The sequence below is a fragment of the Stylophora pistillata genome, chromosome 1 (genome assembly GCF_964205215.1).
Source record: "Stylophora pistillata chromosome 1, jaStyPist1.2, whole genome shotgun sequence".
In the NCBI taxonomy this organism is placed as follows: domain Eukaryota; kingdom Metazoa; phylum Cnidaria; class Anthozoa; order Scleractinia; family Pocilloporidae; genus Stylophora; species Stylophora pistillata.
This window is the reverse complement of record NC_142519.1, coordinates 11252334-11278827: the sequence shown is the minus strand read 5'-3', so window position 1 is coordinate 11278827 and position 26494 is coordinate 11252334. Positions and strand designations below refer to the sequence as shown.

Sequence of the window (26494 nt, the reverse complement as noted above, 5' to 3'; positions counted from 1 at the left end):
GTTCCCAGGGTTCCCTTGTTCCATATAAACGAGACTAGAAAGGCAAGCAAAGCGTGCAAATTACATAGGTCTCATTTACGGAACAGAGAGAAGGTAAAAAGAAAATGAACTTTTTCCTCATTTGTAACACTCTGAAAAGAGTGTAAGAAATTAAAGCATATATCATCTTACCTTCCTCAGTTAGAAATTCTACGAAACTGATTGCCCGAAATCTGTTAATTTAGCAAAATAAATCGACTCGCTGCTCCATACTCAAAAACAAAGCTTTACGGCGATCTATAGTTTTCGCCTTTGTTTTCGCCCCACTGTTAGATCACTTCAAAGACTAAACTCTCCAGCACTCTGATTTAGCTTAGCCTGTGTGTAACAAGAGATATTCTTGTTCGAACAAAGCGCAGTCCGGGAATTTCATTAGATCTATGTACTTTTCGCACAAAAAGCAAAATTCAAATCTTGAGTAAATATTGAAGGTTGTAAGACGGGACCTCCTAGCGTCAATGACGGTAGAACAAGATTTCCCGAGAAAAGTAACGCATTGCAGACACAGTTATCAAAATCTCGATCGCTCAGTGGTGAGTTGAGGAGGACAACACAATAATAGGCAAACTAAAAAACCCGCGGTAAAAAAGGAAAAACCGGATAATGTGCTGAGAAGCTTTAAAACGTTCGATTCGAGACGATTGTAAACGTTTTTGTATCACGGCTGGTACTTGCATCTATAAAAAGAAACCTCGTTTTTAACTTAATGTGCGATACATTTTGGTTTGACGGCGACTTCCTAATTCGAAATCTGGAAATCTGGAGCGGAGTACCTGCCTTTTACCCAGGATTTTTTTTCATTTCTTGGCAGAATGGAACTCTTCTTTCTTCTTAAGGCCTATTTTCATTATTACTTTTTTACCTAAGGACTTTTTTCTGCTTTTGAATTCTCCACGAGCAAAGATTTTTCCACAAGCAAATAGCTTCCACGAGTGAATTTTGTTGAACGCGCAATGTAAACAATACATACAATTAGTACAATTTCGGAGCTGAGCAAAGAGTTTCCAGCAATATGATTGGTCGAGCGGTTCCTCATATGACGCTATATAAACCGCTCCACGCGGTTTATATTAAATGTTAAAATAAAATGTTAATAAATGTTACTAAAACGTTATGATTTTAGACATTTCTTTGTTGTTCAGCTCTGAAATTATACTAAAACAATTATTCGCCTCAGGTTCGGTGAATATTGTCGAATAATCCCCTCGACTTCGTCTCGGGGATTATTCGACGATATTCACCTCGCCTTCGGCGAATAATTGTTAAATATTAATAATATGAAGAGGAGAGCTAGCCGCAAAAATTCCCCCAGTAGGGGGCTCGCTCAGGTACGAAATTATGACACCTTCCTTAAAACACGTTTTTCTAAACAACTCGGACGCTTTTGCATACTTTTTTAATTTTTTCTTCGGAAACTTTTGGCAAAATGTTTCACTTCAATTTAGTCAAATAAAAGACAAAAATGATTTTCTGGGCAACTGAAGACGAGAAGTTACCTTAACGAAACGGCGCCGGTGGTTCGCCTTCCCATCATTGTTTACTTTAACAGAATATCTTATAAAAAGTTTTTATCGTAACAGAAAAAGTTGCCAAAACAGAATTAAAGGTAAAGAGACTTTATATGTTATATTCCTCGCTTCTATTATTCTTTTTGATTTTCTTTTACATAATTTTTTTTAAATTTTTCCTTTTTTTAACGGCCCACGCTAACGCAAAAAGTTCGATCTTAATATGATAGGTATTCCCGTTAGTGAACTTTAGTCCCCCAAAATCACACACTGTACGCTTGGGCCGCCTGTGGTAAAATCAACCTCTGTGAGGATTCTTTCAGCTAGATAATTTGAATATAGCGACTTGGAGTGGCTCAGATGTTCCCTTCAAAGCTTGTTTTTGAGTTTTCTCTTTATAAAAGACTTCGCAGAATGGTGTACAGGCTAGTCACATCCATAGAGAATAAAATTGCACTTTGTGGGACTTCAGTCCTTACTTTGAATTCAATTCGATAAAGTTTGTCTGTCACTGAATCTTTGAGATACGACTTCTGTGTTTTAGCTATCGGCTGAAGAATAAAGTCTACAAAAGATGATATTTCCGTCGCCTCCCTTCGTATATACCCTTAGGTATTCACTACCCAAGAGGGTATAGAAGATATTTAAAAGTATCCCTCAGGTGTACACTACCCAAAAGGTAGCCAGCAATGTAGGCGTCCTAATAGGGCGAGTTAATGATAGGAAGCGCGCGATCGTTTATCATCAACTGGCCATGTTTGACTTGGAGTTAGAGTCAACGGCGAGTAAAGAGAGCTGAGAAAGGCGAAAAGAATAATATTCACCCCTCCCCCACCCTCACCCCTACCTATTTTTTCACTGTCGCTCACCCCCTTGGTACAAATTTCTTTCTCTCCTCGGCCTTTCACTTCCGTCTGAAATTAAAGATGACGGCCACAGTTTTCACAAAAAAAAATATTGTATATGTGCACAATCCTCGCAGTAAAGCACTATTTAAACAATAGTGAAAATCAGACCTGAAAAAATTCAGGCCTGCACGGGATTCGAACCACTGACCTCAGCGATACTAGTGCAGCGTTTCATAACCGCAGTTCAGATATATGTATTTCATATATTCGTTGTACGATGAATATATGAAGTTCACATATATTCATACATATATTCGTTGTGTTTGATTTATCATCTTACGGGTTTACGTCGCATTAATTTGCTGGCCTGCTCCCAGTTGGCATGTTAGCTCAATTGGTAGAGCGCTGTACTAGTATCGCAGAGGTCAGTGGTTCGAATCCCGTACAGGCCTGAATTTTTTCAGGTCTGATTTTCACTATTGCTTAAATAGCGCTTTACTGCGAGGATTGTGCACATATACGTTTCATAACCGCAGTTCAAATATATGTATTTCATATATTCGTTGTGTTTGAAAAAAATATTGAGCACTTGTTTGCCAAAATTACACCTGCTCTGCAGGCCAATCCAAAAGAGCTTAAAAGTAACCCTCAGGTATACACTACCCAAGAGGGTATAGAAGAGATTAAAAGTAATCCTTAGGTACATGCAATACAATACCCAGACCTAGATGACACTACTGCTGGTGCTGCTGGAGCTGCTGATGTTTCTGATGTCGCTGTAGGACAGACGGTGGCACTGCTGGAGCTGCTGATGTTTCTGCTGTCGCTGAAAGGCAGACTGTGGAAGATGCAGCTGCTAAAGGAAGACAGAAATAAACTTATATGATCATTATTTCTTTCCTAATTCCCGAATCTTGGTATCAATTTCGGTTATTCTTGACTGACATTTTTTCTGGGAAATCTTGATCCATCGTCATTGATGCCAGGAGGTCCCGTTGTCCCATTGGTTTGCGGTTTCAGGAGGCGAGATAATCTCCGGGCGTGGTGCGGGTTGTTTACGAGAGGAATACATCCACTTTGAGCGAATTTATAGAAGATTCAGATTTGACCAATTTTTTTATCAAATTTTGTCAAACCTGACATTCCAGACAATGACAAACGAAAGTGTGTCGGGAAATTTTGATATTTGAAATATTTGTCCCATGGTGTCTATTTACGAAATACGCCTCGCATATTTTTAGCAACTCTGACTTTAGATGCCGATATCTGGTCAACTAGTATTTTATTGATTGATGCCGTGTGAATAAGACTGTGCAGCCATTTTGCTTGTACTGTAGCATACGATACCCGATAAATTCAATCGAGGAACACTACGTCGTTTCACCCACCCCTTATCGACTCCTCATAGTTCCTAAAAAACTCGCTTAAATTATCAAATTACAGTTTGAATTAAACCGCATTTATTATACCATTTATTAAGCTTGCTTCTGATGTATAGTTTGCTAAGATTTTAGTGAAACTTCAAGTTTACGCGCATAGGAATTTTTTCCCGAAGGACACAGGCGAAGGTGGGAAGCAATCCTAAACCGTGTTGTTCCATCCCCGGAGACCCAGGGGCTGTAAGTCGATTTCCTGGGTCTCCGAGGATGGTATTGTTCAAGCTTTCTCGATTTACTGTGGCAGTGAGGAACTGGAAACTTATATTTTGGAAACGCGGTAAAATTACATATTTTAACATGGCGTCTGGTAAATCGAACATTTTGCCTACGGATTTTATGATTATTCTTGAATTGGGAAATTATGAATAGTTATAAGAATGGAGTTATACATGGGAGGGTGTTGACGGTCCTGAATATTTTGCGAGATATTTCAGAAGCCGTCACCGCAAGCGACGTGATTTCTGCTCAAGAAACTAAGGTAGATTCCCTACTGTCGGATATTGAGTCAAGTGCTGCCGAGCTACACGAGCTGTTTGTTGGAAAGATGGATGAGGACACCTCAAAAGACTCAGGAAACACCAGCTTTGGGGAGGTAGTTTCTCTTATTTGCTGCTGCTAATAAGCCAACATCACCCCAGCTCAAGCTGGGTTAAAATTAAAAGTTAAGCGCTCATTTATATGCTTGCTCTAAAAATTGTCACGATTAAATGAGGGGGGCAATGGAGCCTATTAGAAACCGCAAACCGCAGAAAAATTCATCAAAAACCGAAAAACGTAAATAAAAATCGATCAAAACCGAAAACAGCATCCAAAACTGTCAAACCCGATACATTCTCGTATCCTAGTTGTAAAACCCTGATCGATCCGACACAGTGGTGATAAGTGGAGCATACAAGGTAAACTACACTAATTTCATTACAGTATTTGTGAATGCCACGGATTTGGCATTCGTATCTTCTAGTCTCTGCTCAAATTATAGGCTTTATTTCAGCTGCTCTCTCGAGGTCCAATAAAGAGTGAATCGCCTTGAAACGCTCTTTTTTTCTTTTTCGTTGCTTCCCGCCATGGAACAGACGCTCATGGTAATTAGTCATGATCTTCCTCACCGATCGCGAATTTCCAATTTATCATAGGTGTAGATATCGCGTATTCTAAGTGTATAAGGACTGTAAGTCTTCTTTAAGTCTGTATCGTCCTAAACGAGCATTATATTATATATATAGCAGGGGCGTAGCGTGATATTTTGAAGGTGAATGCACAGCGCTGAAACTGGTAGCGCCGAAGGCGCCCCAAAACTAGGGGGTCTGGGGGCATGCTCCCCCAGAAAATTTTGAAATTTAGGGCCTCGGAAATGCCATTTCGAACTATTTCCGCGGAACTTTTTTATAAATAAATGCAACAGAAAATGCAGTAGTTATTTGTTTGTTTTACCCATCTCTAGAGTTTTAAAGTCCCTCTGACACCTATTTTTTAGCATTAAATTATAAAAATAGAAGCATGTAGAAGGTGTCTGGTAAGATTTGTGAGTGATTCTGATGCGTCTTTGTTATTTTATGAGGCGATAAAAGTCTGAAATTGTAGCAAACTTAGGCTCCCCATATCTCTTTGGCCACGTGAAAGAGTACTGGTACCCAAATATTCATGACGTCACAGTAGTGAGACCAAGTTTATCAAAGAAGCAAAGTGGGTGTGGAATCTATTGCTTACGATCTTTTGAGGGAAAAAATGCCATTTTGATGTGTAATTTGGGTTTTTTTTAATACTCCTGACTCAAAAAAGAATATTTCTCTCCACGAGATTCCTTCGGAGGGCAATCAAAGTCCAGAGGCTATGAAAAGGTGAAAGAGGTGGATTCAGTTTGTGAGCGCAGTGTGTTAACTGGACACTGACTTCGAATTCACATATATGTTCAACACCATAATTATTTGCTTATAAGCCGACCCTAGCTATAAGCCAAGACCCTAAACTTTTAGCTTTTAGAAGCTGTTGGATTTTTATGAAAAATAAGCCATAAGTGGACACCGACTTCGAATTCATGCATATATTCAATACAGCAATTATTTGCCTATAAGCCAATCCCATCTATAAGCCGAAACCAAAACTTTTGTTGAAATATTGTAAAAAAGTCCACATGAGTTGTTAACTGAGATGAGTGGTGAGCTTAAAATATCAGCAAAACGAGCTGTATTCAAAGTATCCTGTATTAGATCAAACACTTCTGGAGTGGATTTCACCTTTTCGGGGCAGAGTTGTCAGGATAAAATTCTGTCAGATTGTGTTACTTAGCCGTGGGAATAGCTGTTTCTGATTGGCCAGTTGTGGATGTTGTCAAAACAAGTCAAAGCACTTTACTCTAAATCTTGCTTTTGTTCATTCTTTACGGGAATGCTAGCAGCAGATAAATTCTGCAGCTAAAGATGAAGGAGTTGTGCAGTGATCCAAAGTGAAATGGGCTTGAGAAGTCTTACAAAAGAGAAATAAGGGCAATAGTGATGTAAGATTAGAGAACCTGGCTTGAGAAGATGATGGTGTCCAGCTTAAACATGCGGTCACTAAAGTTGGTAAAAGTTCATGTAATGTACCACTTTCCATAGATTCGAGACCTTTCAAATGACTTGTTAACATTCTGTCCCTTTTCTATTTTTTTCGATAATGCTAATGGCTCATTTGAGTTTGGCACTTCTATGTCGTCCTCTCTGTCCTCCATCTCACCGCTTTGAGTTGCAATTTCGGATTCAATTGTCACGTATTCCAGAATATAATTAAACTCTGAGTCATTGGAGGAGAAACTTTCGTCAGAATAACAGGAAATATCGGACATAATGACACAAAACTATCATGGAAATAGCCTGGGAAATTACTCATTACAAAGCCCTTGTTTGCATGATAAAAACACATGCTTACTTCTGCAATGTAATGGTGCCCAGTCCCCTCTTGCTCGGCCAGACATTTTATCTACGGATTATAGAGCTTGATAAAAAATTTAGAAAATGGTAAAATACGGCTAATGTTGCCAAAACATGTTCTAGAGTCATTATATTTTTATGTAAAATAAAAAAAAAATAAGTGTCACAGGGACTTTTAAGCTAAAAGGGTTGTTGGCTTCCTAAAATATCTAGAGAGTTAACAAGCTAAGGAAGCCAAAGACAGTTTCTTGTCATTTATGGATTAATGAAAAGGCACTGGAAAAACAAACACACGCACTAGTATAATTCGAAATTTAAAATCAATCCTATTTTATGGTAACTGTGACAAATGCTATAAGGGAACAAAAAATTTTTTTTTCCAGATTTCGGCTGTACGCACAGGCATATGTGCGGATATGGATGCTACACCCCTGTAAAGGATATAGTGATGAAGCTATTGGAATGTAAATAATGACGTTGGTACGATTGACTTACCAAACGCTGTTTTTATGGTTGTGCAAGCTTCTCTCTTCCTCTTTCACTTTGCATCTAAACTTGTTTTCCTTTCTGAAATTCTCGCTGCCTTTCCCCTCTTCATAAAAAAAGCATGACACAATCCACAATTGCTTCTTAAGGTCCTTGACTTTCTTCCGTTGCGGGTGCGTTTGGCACGTTGGAAGACATGGTTTGCAAACTGATCGACCTTGACCTAAATGCTCCACATTGCAAGGTCAAAGTCTTGGGTGTTATTCAAGGCGCGTGAACCCGCTAGGGATCCCTTGGTTTGTCACTCATTCCTCTCAATAACATTTGCATTTAGTGGCTATTGGAGATCAGTGGAGGCACGTGATTGCCACTCAGATCGAAGAGAAACTGAAACCCAGATAGGTCAAATAGGAAAAACCAAAAACTGCATCGGATATCAGATCCAAAAACCTGTTAGTATTTTTCACGAAAACCAAAAACCAATTGCTTAAAAACAGAAAATCCGCATACTGCAATGAATACCAAAACTGAAAACCAACATTTTTTATCACTAAAACTGAAAAACCGTTCTAAAAAATAGCTAAAACCACAAAACCGAAAATCCCAGTGTCCCCCTCATAAATGTCATTATGTTCACAACTTGTCAGAAAAATAACTTTTGTGAACACTCCTTCCCTTTTCATTGCTGAGAAATGTTAAGAGCAATCATGTTTTAACTAGATAGTGTTTTACAACCTTGCGCATGGGGGGAGACAGCGAAGGTGTTTGAAGATCGTGAATGAAGGTTGCAGGTTGGAGGTATAGTTCAACTGTAAATCTGTATAAATGCAGGTGTGGTATGACCTATACAAATGACAAAAAATTAACCAGAAGCAAACTGACTGAAAATAACCAGAAAAGAGAAAAATTTTCAATAATTCCAATTCTATATTTGATTACCTGCTCCTATAACTTGAAAACTGGAACTGCCAGTGGAGTGTACTGTTTTCTTGGCCACGCTCTCTCTCTAGAGGCTGGACAGTGGACATCATGATAAGTTCTCTACTTGGCAGGATTTTAAACTCTCATAGCTTACCATAACCAGGGGTTGTTAAAAATTGCTTGTTAACATTGTTGCTTTAAAAAGTTGTTTTATAACTTATTTATTGTGGCAAGACACTGTCCTAATGGCCAAGTGGAGTAAAGAACACCCTACCCTTTGTACACTTATGTGTTCATGGTGCCAGTAGACCAACAAGGAATCATCAAGAAATACAGGGGGTAACCTGTAATAAACCAGCATTCTTTACAAGGAGAGTTTTGGAGAACTCCTAGTTTTAATTTCTTGGTGCTTATAAAACTGAGATAACTTTTGACAACTCTGTAAGTTTGTCTTGTATGGACAGTTACCAGTAATTTATTTATTGTGGACTATTGTGCTACCCAAAGATAGTTAATAATTTGATATCCATGTGAATTTAACCAACAAAGTTTTATATAGCTTAGCCTGTTCCGCTGCACTTCAAGGGTTGAGTGGCAAATTATTTTTTCGGTTTGGGAGAGAACCGAGGGGTAGTAATAGGTAAGAATCATATAGATGTTTCTAACTACAAACTTTTTACAGCTCCACTGGGCTTCGTGGCTGTGTGGCGCGCTTTATATGGCATATAAAAGCATATTAAAATATTTTGTTGTGAATACTGCAGTGTTTTCATTCTGTCCCTGGAAACAAATAATATTATTCTGAATTGTTTTTTCCACAGGACTCTAGGGATGCCAGTGGAAAACTGATTTTAAGCAGTTCTCACTGTGATGACTCACATGAACTGATTGAGTTGAGTGATGATGAGTTTGATCAAGCAATGGCGGAGGTATTAAGAATGACAACAATTTTATTTTTCTTAGAAAGAATTACTCAATTTTATTTCATTTTGTTTTAGATTCAAAGTAATTGATGTATCAGAATCATTTGGTCTCCTACAACCAACACTAAAAAGTAGCTTAAAATTGTATGTACTAAGTTAGGGGTGTGATTTTTATCAGCTGCTGGAATAATGTATAAGACACTCAAATCTGTTGGAAAGGTTATTTGTGGCTTAATCCAACCATTCAATATCGTCAATGTCTTTCAATTATTATATTGCACACTCAACCCTTGACATTTGTACCCATTAACAAACAGGAATTAACACAGCATTGAAAATAAGCCTTTTTTAATAGGTAGTACAAGTGTTTTAAGTTTTTGATCAGTGAAGAGATAGGTATGCTTCTCCTTCTCATTCAGGTTGACATTGAAGAATTGTGTAATCAAAGTCAAGCTGATTCAGAGATTTTAGATGCTGGCAACAAGGATGTTGACCAATCAACAGAAAATGAAGGTGTCCTTCACAAATAAGATGTATTGCTTTCCTCTCTCTTGAGATAAGGTTCACTCGCTATAGGTTTAATTAGAATCAGTTTTATTTGAAAGATATCTTTAGTCAAAACTTAATAATAAACACTGAATATTTGTGATACTGATAACTTGAATAACAAAATAATCTTAATCAAGTACAATACTTATTGATAAAAGATGAATAATTAGAATTGTAGAATCATTAATTGAAAACTTCATATTTCCAAAAATTTATTTGAGTTTTGTTTCAAACCTTGTCTGAAATTGTTTTTCTTCCTTTAAATCTTTTCAGTAGATATGAATGAAATTAAACCAGATGCTGAACACATAGATGTGTTAAAGAAATATTTTGGCCATTCTAAGTTCAGACCGTAAGTAGATCAGTTTTCCTCAGTCTTGTACTTGATAGGTAAACTTGTGTGTGCCTTTATTTTTACCTCTGACTGCTTTCCTAGATGCATACTTTTTAAAAAAAAAATTAATATATTTCAGTATGCAGTGGAAGATAATCAATGAAGTGCTTAACTCTAAACGAGATGTTTGTGTTGTAATGGCAACAGGTAACTCTTGAATATACTCTTTGGTCCACTTTCATCATGTAAACACTGTGTAGTTTGAACCAAGGAGTAGCATTTGTTCTTAATTATAGTCTGATAGTTTAGATAGAGACTGTTAATTTGGTATATTTTTAAAAAATTATGGGAATATATGATCTACAAAATCATCACTTTCAAGTGACGTTAATTGGAGGAGACTATATTGTGGTGCATCAAATGATAAATACTATGTTATCATTTATTATCCAACTACACTAAGTAGAGTACAAATAACACATGAATCAAGTACAAATATCCTATGAATTTGTAAAATTGGTCATTTGGAATCATGGTAAAAAAACCCTGTTTAACCTGTCAGCTACACATGTTAGGCTTCTCTATCTGCTTCGCCTTTCAATGCATATGAAATAAAGTAGTTAGATAACAAATAACTTATGGGACATTTTGGTGTGTAGTATCAGTGAGTATTTTTACTTATTGTTTGTATTTTAACTCATCCTGCGGGCTCATCCAAATGACATGTCAAAATACTCAGCAATACTACACATGAAAACGTCCAACAAGATATATTTATTTTATTTACTGTGATGGATAACCACAACTCTCTTTTATTATACACCAAAATACTTGTGCCAAATACTCTACATTGTGATTTTTTAATTCTGATATACCGTCTGGTTCCTTACATTAGTTGTAATCCATATCTTTATGTAGGATATGGAAAGAGTTTATGTTACCAGTACCCGTCTTTGTATTCTGGAGGAACAACAGTTGTTATATCACCTCTAATCTCACTTATGGAGGATCAAGTTACAAAGCTTGGGTAAAGACTATAGATTGAACTCTTACATTTAGGTTTCACTTTATTGTTCTTGATTTAACTCCTTGTTTCTGTCAATATTGATTTCTTTTATTATACATAGATATAGCTGTGCCCATGAGCAATGTGAAGTGAATCTTCACTGTGTTCTGATTGATTGATTGATTGATTGATTGCATGAATGGTCAATAATGGATATTTATTGACATTTATTAGGATGAAGAGCCACACCTTTTATGTGGATATACTGTGAATAAACCGTTATTATTATTATTATTATTATTATTATTATTATCCAACCACACTCCGTAGAGTACAAATAACGCCATAGACAAGTAAAAATATCATGTGGTATTGGTAAGCGGTCAAAACAAAGAAAACGTAAACAACCCCCCTTGTGGGTTTATTGTACTTCAAACACAGTCAGCTTTCTCTCCCAGCTCTCAAAATTGACAAGTCATTCTTGATTCTTATTAAGGCAAAATCTCAAGTGTTTTTGCATTTTAATGGACTTTGTCCTTGTCCATTATATCATTGGATACTGCTCAGTTTTTATTGAGTACCAGTCAGAAGATTTGTTGACCTGGAATAAGTTGGTTTCACAGTATATAAGCATGAAGTAATGAATGCCAAAGTTTGTTTGATGGAAGGTGGTGAAGGTTTCAAAACAACAAATTGTCACAAGAGTCAGTCCACTTCAATGACTGGCATTTACTTTTCAGAGATTTAATTTTTGGCTAGCATATCAAGTGCAAATTCAGTTAAGAGTTCATTGTTTAGGCTTACATTAAGTAAAACTTGAAAGCCATATAATTGCTATCTTTCCCCTCTAACCGTTATAATATTTTAGGCTTTACAGCATAGCAGCTTGTTATCTTGGGTCTGCTCAAAGCAATAATGCTGAAGTAAAAGCTGGAGTTTTGAGGTATTCTTGAAATTTTCCAACTACCTTTGAAAGGTAGTAGATATGATCTGTGTATCAAAAATGCTTCCCTCTGCTGTATGACTTTTAAAAGTCTTATAGTCAGTTCTGATCATGACTTGTACTTTTCTTCTCCAGTGGACAATATAGAGTGGTATACTTGACTCCTGAATATGTTTCCACAGACACTACATTTCTAGCCCAAGTGCAGATGTCTGTAGGTGAGGATATAATGGAAATTAATGAAAAAAAGTGAAGTTAAGGTATCTATAAACCAGTTAACACTACTAGACTGCTGCTAGTCATCGATGGGCTACCAGATGTTCTTAGCACTAGTAGGCTTCTTTTTCAGTTATCTGTTAAATTGTTATTTTCATGCATTGAAGTTTTTGCACAAAATCTTTATTTATTCGATCAAACAAGGAGTTGCACTAACTGAAAAGAAATAACTGGAAATAATTGTATTTGATATTTATTGGCTGAACAGGTTTGACACTAGTTGCAATAGATGAAGCACATTGTGTGTCTCAGTGGGGTCATGACTTCAGATCCTCGTATCGTACCCTCGGATGTATCAGGGATAAACTTCCTACTGTAAGGAAATATCTTAAAATATTTGATATACTTACTACCTGTCAATTTTCTAGAATACTGGTAACTAATTTCTATCATTTCAAGGTGGAGTTTTGTTTTGCTTCATTTTGCATTGTTTTTTTTTTTTGAAAAGGGAAGTGATGGAATATGTTAACTCATCTCAAAGTGTGGAACACCCTAAGAGTGACTTGATTTAAATTCGTATGAGGATGTTTTAATGAAAAACATAGTTTCAACTGTTATGGCAATCTACACTTAACCCTTTTACTACATAGCCATGAATGACCAAGACATAATTTCTCCTTTCAATGTCAAAACAACATCAAGCAGACAAGTGATGAGAATTGAGAAAAATATCGATAGGGGATTAGTAGTTGATCCACTACCAAATTCTGCAAGCTAACATACAAATTGTATTGCAGACATTGAAGAGAATTGCTGAAAAAATTTTGGGAGGGAAAGAGTTAAAAGAAACTATAGAGAACTCAGAATAAATACTATATTGCCTGCTAACTAGCTTAAGGCTAAGCTCAATTGATTATAACAATCAACTGAGTTTTATCACTTATTATAAGTTATTGGTTTTGATTTGCAATAATTTATTGCAGAGGAAAGCTAACTGCATTTGGTACTCAGGCCAAACTGTTTGAAACGGCTGAGACATCCCACTGAGAACAATAGAGTTTAATGTGTATTTACTTTGACATAATATGACCCTTTCCTGCATCTCCATTTTGTAAACTTAGGTTCCCATCGTTGCCTTGACAGCCACTGCTACACCTGCTGTAAGAAGAGACATCTGTCAGTCTCTGAAACTGAGAAATCCTGCTTTTGTTTGTACTGGATTTGACAGGTAATTGAACTCAAGAATTTTCTTTTTAAGATCACTATTTTAAGCTTTATATGGTTCAAGATTGACTTCAACAAACCACTGGTTACATGGCTGGCATTGTGCATTTTACAGACAAAGTAAAAAGAGGAAGAAAAGGAAGGTGTGGTTGTGTCATACTTTAAAGTAATTGTTATAAGACAATAGTTTAGGTTCAAGGTTCAAGGTTCATTTATTTCACACTATTTGAGGTGGCCCACACAAGCGAAGCAAAATTTCGACGAGAACTATGAGTTTCGCAAATGAAGACACACTATGAAGCGAGGATATATTTTACGGACAAGCCTTGAATCGTTTTATTTAACATAGTCGGGGTATCCAAGTACTTATCATAAACTGAAATATGAATTTATAAGGAAGAAGCTAAGCTAAATGCGAATAGACAAACCAACATTCCAAACATTCCGATATAAAGGCAAGATGCAAAGCTAGCTAAAAACTCAAACAAACTCACAAAAAAACTATATATAAGCTCAAGGAAAGGAACATTAGCACTTACATAACAGTCCCGCTTGTAAGAATTGAACCAAAACGAACTTCAATATAAGTTAGGTATTCGGAAGCGAAACAGGAAATCCAAACAGACACTTACTCTAACACAGAAAACTGTAGTCTTACAGCAAACGACAACAACCAAACAATAAACAAAAAAAACTTCAACTACTCCTCTCTAAAAATCGCACACGTCAACATTAAAAAAGGGTCCGCGTGATTTGCTTACGAGATTACTTCGTAACCTCAAAGCATACGCACGCAAGTCGCGCACGCACAAGTTTGTTAACGTCTTCTTAACAGCAGGCAAAAAGCGTGGCAGCCGTTACATTATTTACATAAAATTAATATAGATAGAAAAGTAAAATTGTAACAAATGATTACAGAATAAAATAAATAAAGTATAGATTATAAAAATGTTTGAGGTGGTCAAAGGAGCAAAGGCTTTCTAGTTTGCCACCACCTACTTTTAGATAAACAAAGAAATGGCACTGAGCTAGGATTGATGTGCAAGAGAGAATTACGTGTATATAATTTAAGGTATGTTAGAGATATACTGAACCAAGCAAGAAATCTATACAGGACAAGCTTAATAAGAGAAAAACAGACACACATACAAACAAACAAACAACAGCAACAACAATGAACAAAAGCAGAAACAGAGACAAAGGAGAGGAAAAGAACAACACATCATGAGCTACAACAGCAGCTGTTGTGGCTGATGATGTAGTAACTATACACTCCAAATGTACCTTCAAGCTTCCTCTAGTTCATTTAGCTGTGATGATATGTTTTAATGAATGTTTTGCAGGCCTAATTTGTATTTTGAAGTGTCCAGAAAATCTAGCAGCATTAAAGATGACTTTAGACCCCTCTTGATAAGAACAACAGACAGGTAGGGGGTTGTTTCTTTTCAATACCCTTTGTAATGTATTTTGTCTGTAATTGGTGTTGAGAGAAATTAGTTTTATGGACCAAAGTGGCACTACACAAGGTTAGCTGTCTGAGCAGTTTGAAAGTTGGATAATCCTATCCACAAAATTTTATTTCTACCAAGTCAGTGGTGCAGTTTGCCTTTTTAGCAACTCTTCTCCTTTTGATTAAGTGATTTTATTTTTCCAGCAGATAGAACTCAATCCTGCTTTTGAACAACCCCGGCCATGTGATTTGTTTGTAGGATGGGAAGTGGATCTTTGGAGCTGCTCCTCCCCCCCCCCCCCTCCTCAATGAAAATGTTGAAGCTTGTGATAAGATTGTCTGAGGATTTTATTTGTTTGTCTACAGAAATAAGATTGAGTATTGTTTTGATGGTCCAACAATTGTTTACTGTCCAACAAAGAAGGCAACAGAAACAGTTGTCAGTGAACTCCATGGTAATTTATTTTGTGCATATCAAGAACATGATAAGCTTTAAGGATTTTTGTATAACGCAAGTGACTCATAATACTCTGATTTTTGAGCTAGGATATGTTTTCATTATTTAATCACAAGTCCCTCTGTACCTCCATGACAAAGCTTTTTGCAGGCTTTTTAAAAATCATTACACAGACTGCACTTAAAAATAGGATTAAGGGTAGCATTTTGCAATACTATAAGAAAATTCATTACCTGACAAGTTAATGACTAGCTTAATTCCTTGCTTTAACACCAGATGAGTTTCTTTTATTTTTTAATACCCTCAATGGTGCTTTGTTTTGTTATATCAGGGAATTATTCAATTTCCAAAGCCCTTTACTTTTACTTTCCATATAAACTTGCAGGTCTTGGGGTGAGATGTGAATTTTATCATGCTGGCCTAAGCCCCAAGGAAAGGAAAAGAGTTCATCATCTCTTTATAAGAGACAATATTCAGGTGTGCATCTGTCTGCATGATATTTCTCACATCTTGAACTTGAATACCAGATTGGCTCTCAGATTTAATCTTTATAGTCCATGTCCACATTCTTACTTTTTGTCAATATTTTTGACTCAGTGCATAGTTGCAACAGTGGCCTTTGGAATGGGGATTGATAAGCCAGATGTGAGAAAAATTATCCATTATGGAGGTATACAATTATGTAATTAGCCTAAAGTAAATAGTGGTCCATGTACATCCCTTTACAATGTCTTTTACTGAATGGTAGCTACAGTTTAAATTGTACTTACCCATTATATCTCTCAAGCTAAGGTTTCTCTCTTGTTTTTTGAGGGTCCTCTTACCAGGATTATTTTGTGTGGATGCCCTTGAAATGATATGACGTTGTTCATTTTCTTGCATAATAGTTGTCTTTTTATTTCGGTAAGAATACACAGGGGTTTCATTAAGGGCCAGGCACCGGGCAAATTGACCGGTTGTGAGGATGGTTTTGCCCACCTGATTTGGTGGTCTGGAGGAAAGTTTATCTAGTAAAGAAGTTCAGTTCAAAGAGTTTTGCCCGCCTGTGAAAACCAGTTGCCCTCCTGCAGAAAACATTAATTAATGAAGCCCCTGAATACACCATGCTAATTTAAATGATAAGATTAAATCTTTAACTGTGGGTCAGGGTTTTTACTAAGAGCTGGCAACTATCAAAACTCACTGTCTCTGTGCTGCAACTTCACCTCTTTTTTTCTCTGAAATGAAAAATGTTTGAGTGAGGAGCAATCTACCATTAGCCACCTACTTTGCATTGTGTACCATCTACTTTGCTTTCTACCATCTAGTTATTGAAACCCTTGTTGGTTTTTTGCTTAAATTATCTGCCAGGACTCCTTTTGTTACGGTATGGTTGAGTTCATTCAATTTTAGTGAGCTGGATTTAGATGGAAATAAGTGACATCATTTACTTTAGGTTAGAAATTAAAATTTTCAATATAAATTAGGATACATTGGCAGTACAATATTTCCTGGCACCTAAAAAGTTTTTTCATTGTTCTTCCATTGTGTTTGGAAGGGTTTTTTTGCTCTGTGAACCAAATTAACTGATTCATACTTTGAAACCTTAGATGCAGAATTGAGTAACATAATGCTTCACTCAGTTTAACAGAAAAATATTGATATTATTTTCTATTTTGAGTAATGATTCTGAAGGTACACCCTGATTACTTTAATGTGTATTGGGTTTCTTGCCTGGTTTTCCTGCAGCACCAAAGGATATTGAATCTTATTACCAAGAAATGGGTCGAGCTGGTCGAGATGGGTAAGTACTATTGTTGTGCCCTGTGAACTTTCTGCATTTTAGATATCCTGACTTGTTGATTGATTTTTTTTCTCTAAGCCTTCCCAGTACATGTCATGTGTTTTACAGCATAGCTGACTTTTCCCTTAACCGGTGAGTGTTTGCACTTCAAGTTGGGTTGATACATGTTTCATCTTAAAGAGATGCTAATATTGACCTAAGGAAAATATGAAACCGATGTTCCCATTGTGTATCACAAACACTCATTGATTGACAAAAATAAATCATACCCCCACACTGTTTTTTTATTAATAAATCCAACAGAGAACTTGAAACAAAATTAATGGTGATATGACAGACTATTGGGATTTTAGAACAAGATGTTTCCTCTCTTTTTTCATGATTGTGGGACAAAGTAAAAATTGTGAGTCTCTTTGAGGAATTGAACCTCAGACCTTTGGATCTCATTCTGGTGCTCTATCACTGATTCACAGAGACTCGATGGTGAGCTGATTTCTCAGTGGATTCATATGTTAAAATGGACATACAAAAAAGGGATTGAAATAATTGATAAATCTTTGAAATGTATCTTGGCCTTCTCTTTAGGTAGTGAATTTCAGTGACAAACATTTTGCTTCTCTAAACAAACAAAAACATGAACTAAAAACTATTTTATTTTCCTTCCTAAGTCACTTACTGAATGATATCACAGCACAGTCATTCAAGGAGCATAAACTAGGGATGCTAAACGAGCTTGAACAGTATTTGTCTACAACAGAATGTAGGAGAAGGTGGGTAACATGATTTTGTGTATTGGAATGTTTTGTTTACCATGTAAACCCATTTGCTTCTGGTGTTATCAGTACAGTAGTTGTCGAGTGTTAGAAAATAAGAAATCCTTGCAAAAGATGCGATTAAAATTTGTTTTTTGTGTCTGTAGAACAATTTTAGCTTACTTTGAGAATTCAGTTGAGAAGGGCATTGGTGGAAGAGATGACTGTTGTGACAATTGCCGGAACAGGTCAGTGTTGTTTTCATTGAAAAATTAGACAAGCTGTCCATAGTTAGGCTCTGATGTGTGTGACACATTATGGAGTCATATCCTAAGTAAAGGTCATATTGAGTTTAACACTGGTACCTCTTCAGGGATTGAGAGGTTTGGACTAAAAAATTATCCAGACAAAATTAGATTTCTAGAAAATCTGGACATTCATCAGAATGATATGGGTTGTAACAGGAATCTCTATCCAAACTGGTCTTTTCTTATCAAGTTTATTATGAACTTTGCAATGATCACCTGAATTATGTCCTTGACAGCCTGCAAGAAGGCTGTTATTGATGTTGTCATGTTAGGTGGGCCACAGTGCCTTCTGGGAGAATGTTATGTTCCCTAAAAGAAACCACTGCTTAAACCAATTAATCAAGTGAATATAAGGCTTTACATTTGGGGTGCATCTTCACAATATGTATTGAAAAATGATGAGTAAAGAGTCAGAGTGTTTCTTTCAAGGGCTCTTAACCCACATGTGAAAGATGACAAGAGAGACTTCACAAAAGAAGCTAAACTGTTGCTCAATGCTGTAATGGTATGTTACTTTAACTTTATTGCAAATTTATTGAAGATATTCTTGTTTGAATTGACTTTCTCCAGTATCCACATGTACCTCAAGATTTTTATATCAGCATGCAATTTGATCTCTGTTTTGTCTTTGTACATTGTGGTTGTTGTTGCTCTAACAATCAAGTACAGTTAAATGGAATAGAGTCTTCTGCTACATGGGCTGGCAATCCCTCAACATTCTCTGTTTTTTTCTTATCAGATCGCAGGGAATGGTTCCTATGGTATATCAATTCCTATTTTGATGCTCCGGGGCTCAGTAAGTACAACCTTAGCAGAATGCAGTACATTTACCTCATGATACAATGTGAAGTTATAGTCCACCTTCTTCAGAATTCTCACATCTGTTTTGGAGCAGTATATTGTATTACTTTGAGGCCAACTTAGGTACAGGCTTAAGGCCATTATTCATCTTTAGGTGAGGCCTGAATGATGGATGACACAGGGCCTACCCAGCTGGCAGAATACTTTAGACTGGGGCACCATTTGTTGCTTAAACATGCTAAAAGGTCTGCTGATGATCAGCTTTAGTACACCAAGGTTTTGATCTGAACTCCATGTTGGCAATGTTTTGTAGTGAAAAAATTATAAATCTGATTTGCTATGTTTGGGAACTAAACATTGCGATGCAATTTTAAAATAACAAAGGATTGTGAATTTAAAGATTACTCTAATTCTCTTCTTTCATTATTATTCTACGGGTAAGTGGCATATTTTAGCAGAGGACTTCTATAAATGCACCCACCTTGCAGAAAGATCATTCTTGTAAAATTTTTGTTTTAGAATAATCAAAGAGTGCCAAGATGGCTGACCAGGAAAAAAGAGTTTGGGGCTGGCAAGTGAGAGAAAGCTTGTGTCAAGTCTAACCATGATAATCTACAATGCTTGAACTTTTTAAGTTTAAGTTTAAGTTTAATATATTCATAAATACATAGCAGTTAAAAAACTGAATTGCATATTTACTCACATAATACAGATAGTAAAATTAAACTAATTTAGATATTAACTACTTAGTTATTAAAAAGCGTTCAATCGGCTAAAAAAAGGAAAGCTAAAATGAGTTCGCTTTAAGACATGAGGAAATGATAAAACTATTCTTAAAACGACTTGTTTTGAAGCATTGTACATTAATAGGTCGCACACGCCTTAACAGGTAGGTAGTTTCGTGTGCTGCTGGTTATATTAACTTTTGAAGATGGTGATTGTTGTCATTTACAATTTTGTCGAAAAGTGACTCACATTTTGTCGTGATGGATGGCTAATTCTTTAAATTTCATAATATCTTGGGCCTCATGATAGCTATGACAGCTACATGATAGCTTCTCTAATCCTCCTTATCTACAGCCCTTCTTGCATCTGTCCTTCCACCTGGCTATAAAAAGCCAAGGTAGTGACCTCACCGTTTGAAAAATTCATGTTATAAAAAAATAAAAATGTTTAGTTTTGTTACACATTGATAACAACCTCAACTACTTTTCTTGTGTGCTTCTTTTAGTTTTCATCCAGAGAAGTGGTGGAAGAGCTTTGGTAAGCATGTTTTTACCTTCTTGTTTTATTTAGTATGCCACTGAATACTGAATTACTCTTAAATTGTTCCAACTTTTCAGGGCGCCAGCTTATAAACCAGGGCTTTCTTAAGGAAAAGACAAATCCTGGTGGATTTGGTTCTCTCACAGCTCTCTCAGGTAAATAAACAAATTTGTTCGTATATCTTCTAGGATTTCTATTACTTTTTCCTGGTCATATGTTTATGAAATGAGAAAAAGAAAATATTCATTCAACCAACTAACTTTTGTGAAAAATTTTACAGAAGAATCTGTAAGCAAAAGTAACTAAAATGGATCAGTCACGAGAAATAGGAAAGAGGCGGGACAAAATGGTAATCTGACCATACTTACAAATTCCTGTGTTTGTTTGTCTTTGTCTCCCTACCTTTCTGCCTTCCTATACCTGTCTTGCTAGCTAAAGGAGAGAACTGGCTGAAAGAAGCAGTGTGGAATGATTCTGTCAAAATGGAGCTGATCCCCAACCAGGTTTGTTTGTTGCATTTGTCCTTTCCATTCGAGTCTATACATTAGTTACTTACCACTGGTGGCGATTTGACTCTGAGTAGTGGTGAGTTTTGTGGTGGCGAGTTTGTTGTGGTGGCGAATTGACCCGATACCCTTACAACTATCTCAAGGCTTTCTATTTTGATGAACGCCTTTTGTATCCGCAGGATCTGTTGGCAACAGAGAAACAACTTCAACCAACAGCCAGGTAAATTATAATCTGTTTCATGTTGTACAATTTATATTTTCAACTGATGGTAACTTAGTTTGATTATAAATGGTAGAGGCTATCAAAATGCCCCAAAGAGCTTTGTTCGCGTGTTGTATGTTAACTCGTGTGACGTCAACATTCAGGTACACGCCTCCGTTATCGCTTCTCTCTTGATAAGTCCACTTGAATTTTTAAATAACTACAAAGCCTCAGACTTTGCCCCAAATTTCTATTTTCATGTAGTTCAATTGCTCTAGTGATTATAGAGATGAGCGCACTCTGATTGGTGGAGGTTTGCGCCAAATGTTGCTATAATCACCTCGTGCGAGGTAATTCTAGATGGAGCGCGAAATTTCTAAACGGCTGCCTCAACCATATTTTTTCAGAACCCTACTATCCTTGCCTGCTGTTCCATCTTCACCAACTTGGAATGAGAATCGCGTACCTCTGACTACCTTGCCTCAAGTAACACAACAAGAGCCCTTAATGGACGAAAAAGAATTAGAACTTCAAGTAAGTATTCTATTTTACTGAAAATCTTAGCAAGAACGGTAATAGTAAGTTTTTGTTCCTTCTTCAACTTTGTACTCATAAATAACTCAACATTTCGTGAAACAGAAATGTTTCCTTGTGAAAGACGCAAACTCAGTGTGAACAGTTTCATAAAATACCTTTAAGATGACTTTGCCATATTAGCATTAAGTATCTTTATAGAACATGCTCCTTTAACTTTGTGACACGTTTTTACACAATAATTCTTAGACTATCACACACTTCCCTTATTTCCTTGATTGCACAGGTTGACTTTATTTGTTCTTTCAGGGATCGTTATACACAACTCTCATAATGCTCAGGGCAGAACTCTCTCACTCGCTGGACTGTCCGCCTTACATGATTGCTACAAATAAGATTCTTCTGGACATTGCTAAATACAGGTGAATTGGCTGCACTGCTTATTCAACCTCCCTTCCCCCCCCCCCCCCCACCTCAAGTCATGGGTTATGGACATATATCTCAATTTATTATCCAACTACACTTCGTAGAGTACAAATAACGCCATAGACGAGTACAAATATCACGCGGTATTTGTACTGTAGAGTACCGGTTAAACAGGTTTTCTCGCATCGCGCAAGCGAAGAGTTGAATTGTAGTTACGAAATAAAAAAATGGCGGACGATTTTAATCATATTTCCGACGACGAAGAGTTAGCAGAATGGCTGGCAAATATACATCCAACTGTATTAGATGAATCGAACGAAGGAAAACAGCTAGACGACCTGGAAATTTCTTCATTTATTGAAGAAAGTAGAAACAGCACACGACAACGCGCCAATTCCGTTCCGCTTCGCATACTTCTGTCACGCACTCCCTGTAAATAAATATCCGTGAAATTCGCCCGCACTGAAATAACAGTTTGGCGTGTTGGATAATAATAACTTATTAGACGTTTTGTTGTGTAGTATCGCTGAGTATTTTTACTCGTTATTTGTATTTTGACTCGCCCTACGGGCTCGTCAAAATACGACACAACTCGTAAAAATACTCAGCGATACTACACAACAAAACGTCTAATAAGATATATATATCAAAGAATAGGAAAACTACCTCCCTCTCAGGTCATAACAGAAAAACTTTGACAAATGTTCTGGACTATTACACTTGCTATCCATTCTCGAATCCTGGGTTTCTGTCTTCCTCTTACAAGACGTCATATTTTCTAATCTTTAAGCTTTTGTTATTGTTTCGATTGTTCTTGTGTTGTAAACACCTGATCTAGCCTATGCATCTGATCTACATTATGCATAGCGTCCAGGTTTTTATCCCAAGTTTAGACTGAAACTTAGCCTTTGACCTATATTTGGAGAATTTGTTGTTACTTCACGACAATGTGACATTGTTGATTGTATTTGAAATCACTCTTCTCTGGGCTAATTGACACTGTAAAATGATGTAACAATTTGATCGCGTAGGGGGTCTTTGGTCAAGTTAATGAATAAGCCACTCATTTCTTCATCTGAAAAGCTGTGATTTTCGCTGATCAGGCCATCCACCACTGACAACCTGCTGAAAGTGGATGGAGTGTCGGAGAGACAGTGTGAACGATTTGGAGAACAACTGGCCAACTGTGTGGCCAACTTCTGCAAGGAGAATGAGCTCACTGCAAACAGATTTAACGACAAAACTGATTCTGCGGGTTCAACGACTGAAATTAACGTAAGTTTTTGCTTTGGGCCTTCACAGATCGTGGCAATGTTTTAGTTTGGTTTCATTTGCTGGGGTGTTTTCCTGTGGTGTCAACATATAAGAAGTTCATATGTGATGAATGATACATTTGAAGTAATTCAACTAAATTAAAAGCAAGATGTGTTATTCTTATTACCACGAACTTGGGAGAAAGATAAAATTCTGTATTCCTGTGAGGAGTCAAACCTCAGACCCTCGGTTACCGCTCTCCGATACAATACCACTTAACCACAGAGACTCTACGTAAACCAGGCCATCCGATGTTCATAAGGGAGATGCCTCCTTCATACAGCTGGGAACATCAATTTCAATAGCATGGTGTGTAAGTAAAATTAGAAAGGTGGTATATGTCAATCTTGATAAAGTTCTTATGGGATTCAGTATGTCTTTTTTGTTCCATGCTTGGGACAAGACGAAAAAAATCTTTCTCGAAATAAAATAGCTTACTCTACATTCTTTATTCGTTGTAATGCCAAGTTGAAATTAATTTTCAAAGCAGCCCCAACTCCCTGACCCCATGAGGTCAAACGTTCTAGCTCCTTCTTTTCCTATCACATTTCTTAGATTTAATTTCGATGTTTGAAGTAAGCTTCAGGATTACAATCATGGATACAAAAAGAGGAGAACAAAAAGTAAATCACGGCATGATAGGTCATGGCATAATAAGCATGATAGGTCATGGTTTTCAGCCAGTGACGTAGATACTCTGGGAAAAAAGAATTCTGAATGAGAAAACTCCAGCAATCCCCTTCTGGCATGTGTATTCAGAGAACCGTTTGGCTGTAGCTTGTATTATATTGCTGAGGTTTAGATATAGTGATCACCTTGCAATCTTTACTACTCAGTCCCAGACCTATGTGGTGGAACCTTTGGGAGCACCTCGTCACGAACTGAGCCAAACAGTGCTTACCACCTTCAACATGTTTCACGAAAAACAGATGACCATTGTAAGTACTGAATTCGATACGCTGCGTCAATAGTAGATTCAATTTCCGACTCTCTCTTGAGTCCAGTCTTTGTTCCTAGTCATTTTCCATTCGCAGCTTGTTGTTTAGTCTCCGAGAGTATGAGCTCATCTTTTCAGACAACATCCCTCCTCTCAAAATAAAATGAACGGAAGGCTCCACCCATGACAATACACCTAGTGTCTAACTTCCTGGTTTTGACATTGATGATTGTCATGTAGGTTTACTATTTTGTTTGTTTGATTGGTTTTTATATAAGAACTGAGATCTAACAAGCTCCCTGATTGGTGAAAAACCTTTCATTTATCAGCACTGGTAAACCCACAGTTATTTTATAAAATCGATAGACCGCACTCTACATCGGTTTACCAGCGTAACAACTCACGTGGGATATGAAAATCACTCGCTGGCATACCGATAGAAGGTGGGATTATGAGCTCGAGATTTCTATAATTTGATGCTTGATGAAGGCAAAGACTGTCTTGCTTTCTTGAGCTCGGTCGGAGTTTTGTACTTTTTTCCCAATTTTCATCTTCCTCTATGTCACTTCTTCATTGGAGTTTCTTTTTAGCGATGCGGATACTGCATTTGACATCATCTTGTAACTAATATGACAAGGCCTCTTCAATATACAACATTTCTTACAGAAAGATGTGGCTAAAACTCGGAACATGGTGGAAGGAACAATTTTTGGCCATCTTGCGGAGGCTTTGAAGGCAAATTACCCAGTGGACTATAAGAGGGGTGAGGATAATTTGTTTATGGGTAAAGGCGGGGACAAATGGGCTGTCGTGATAACAAAATAGCCCCCGGCTCACGCTTTCCATTTCTCCTTCCCTTTGTTATTTGCTGGTATGAAAGTTGGCCATCCTATTTCAATCTCGCTCATTGCAGTCATCACTAAATTGTCTAACAGGGATGCTTTACCTTTCATTTTGTGTAGCGGGAATCACTGAAGAAATCCAAGAACTGGTAACAAGAACAATCAGATCGCCTCCAATTAACTCAGGTAACATCATCTTTTGGCTATTGTTTTTAGGCGTAATTATGTGGCATTAAAAGCTGAGAGGCATGTTGGTTCACATGGGCACATGCTGGGGAGGTGGGGGTGGGTTTGCCCACAGGCTTGAGTGGGGGAGGTGGGTTTGCCCACGGGGACACAGTCTTGGGTAGGGGAAGTGGATCCTTTACTGACATTTCTGAAAGCTAGAAAAATGGAGGTTTTTTGCTTTCTTTCAATTTTTGATTGCCACTATTTCAAGGACAAAGAGGGGAAGTCGCATGCACCCTTGGAACCCCTCTCCTGTCGCCCGCTTTGCCACTTGGTCAGCACCGTAGATCCCATATGAAACATGTTCGGTCAGAGCCCAGGCCTGGGGTCACTGTGGAGTACCATGATATTGTCAGAATGCCTTTTTCTATTTCATGAAAGTTTTTTAGATATGGATATTATTTTTAGAAGGCTCGTACGAATATCATTTTAATATGTGCATATTTCCCTTTTTGCAGACATAGGGAGATTATCAACCATAAAAGATCGCTTGCCTCTTCATGTGTCCTATGGCCATATTAAACTGGTCATCGCCATTTTGGAGCTGTCATGTGGCGCGATCTCTCAAGGCACTTCAGCGCGAACAATGAGCGATAGGTCTTTCGCATCGGGCACCCAACTGAGAAATACCCCAAGTAAGCCAGCTACGCTTTCTCAGGAAACAGCGAGAAAACTTCCAGGATGGCTGTCTGGCAAGCCAGGAGGAAAGAGGAAGAACCCTTTTTGAAAGCAAAACTAAGGGTATAAAGCTTGCTACTTTTACTGTTTGCTATAGAAGATTGGTGCTCCAGTTGCAATTACAGGGGTTTAGTTTAGTCTCATTAACGGTGGTAACTTTCGGCCTTCTCCCAGAAAAAAAATACCTATTGATAAAAAAAAAAAAAACTTTTGTCAGGTTTTCCGTTGCACATTTTTGCTTCGTTAAATTCCGTGGCTTTACTTGTTCGCTGAAGAAATCTCCTTTGGAAGACTGGTTTCATTCATACAACCCAAGAAGGACTACGTGTTCGTGAAAGAGGATTGTTTTGTACATTAGAGCAAATACAAATGTATAAAATATAAATTATTTGTCTATCAAAGTACACATGTAACCAGTTGTGGAAATAAACTGAGATTTAAAGTTATGCTTGTTTTTGGGAAAGCAGATTTTAAACATTCTTTCAGCAAACTGCCTGTATGTAACTATGATTGTCGCATTAAATTGACATGTCGTTGTCAGATTTCTACAAAGGTTGGTTTTTTTTCTCCCTTATCAGAATCTGTACGGTTTGTTTCTTGATGGAGTTTCATTTTCCTACGCATAAAAAAACCAAACAAACAACATAAATATCAATGTTGTTAAA

General features: G+C 37.1%; 1 protein-coding gene across 3 annotated transcripts; it reads left to right on the top strand.

The window, feature by feature from the left end:
- Window positions 1-4112: 4112 nt before the first annotated feature.
- LOC111336972 (bifunctional 3'-5' exonuclease/ATP-dependent helicase WRN) lies at window positions 4113-26275 on the top strand. Of its 3 annotated transcripts, XM_088736635.1 has the most exons (33): window positions 4298-4426; window positions 7124-7220; window positions 8969-9076; window positions 9490-9583; window positions 9893-9971; window positions 10093-10160; window positions 10872-10980; window positions 11828-11902; window positions 12038-12120; window positions 12387-12493; window positions 13240-13346; window positions 14686-14769; window positions 15159-15247; window positions 15635-15726; window positions 15847-15919; window positions 16978-17032; window positions 17111-17164; window positions 17701-17802; window positions 17952-18032; window positions 18522-18597; window positions 18832-18888; window positions 19413-19468; window positions 20125-20156; window positions 20237-20314; window positions 20592-20662; window positions 20848-20888; window positions 21278-21404; window positions 21714-21826; window positions 22934-23105; window positions 23981-24082; window positions 24748-24844; window positions 25044-25109; window positions 25610-26275. In XM_088736635.1, exons 2-33 carry the CDS (start codon window positions 7212-7214, stop codon window positions 25876-25878), a joined length of 2826 nt encoding a protein of 941 aa, XP_088592761.1. In that variant the 5' UTR covers window positions 4298-4426; window positions 7124-7211; the 3' UTR covers window positions 25879-26275. The 3 variants fall into 3 exon arrangements, with proteins under 3 accessions (XP_088592756.1, XP_088592752.1, XP_088592761.1); XM_088736630.1 differs by lacking the exon at window positions 7124-7220 and having other exon boundaries at window positions 4113-4426; window positions 9896-9971; XM_088736626.1 differs by lacking the exon at window positions 7124-7220 and having other exon boundaries at window positions 4113-4426.
- Window positions 26276-26494: the final 219 nt, after the last annotated feature.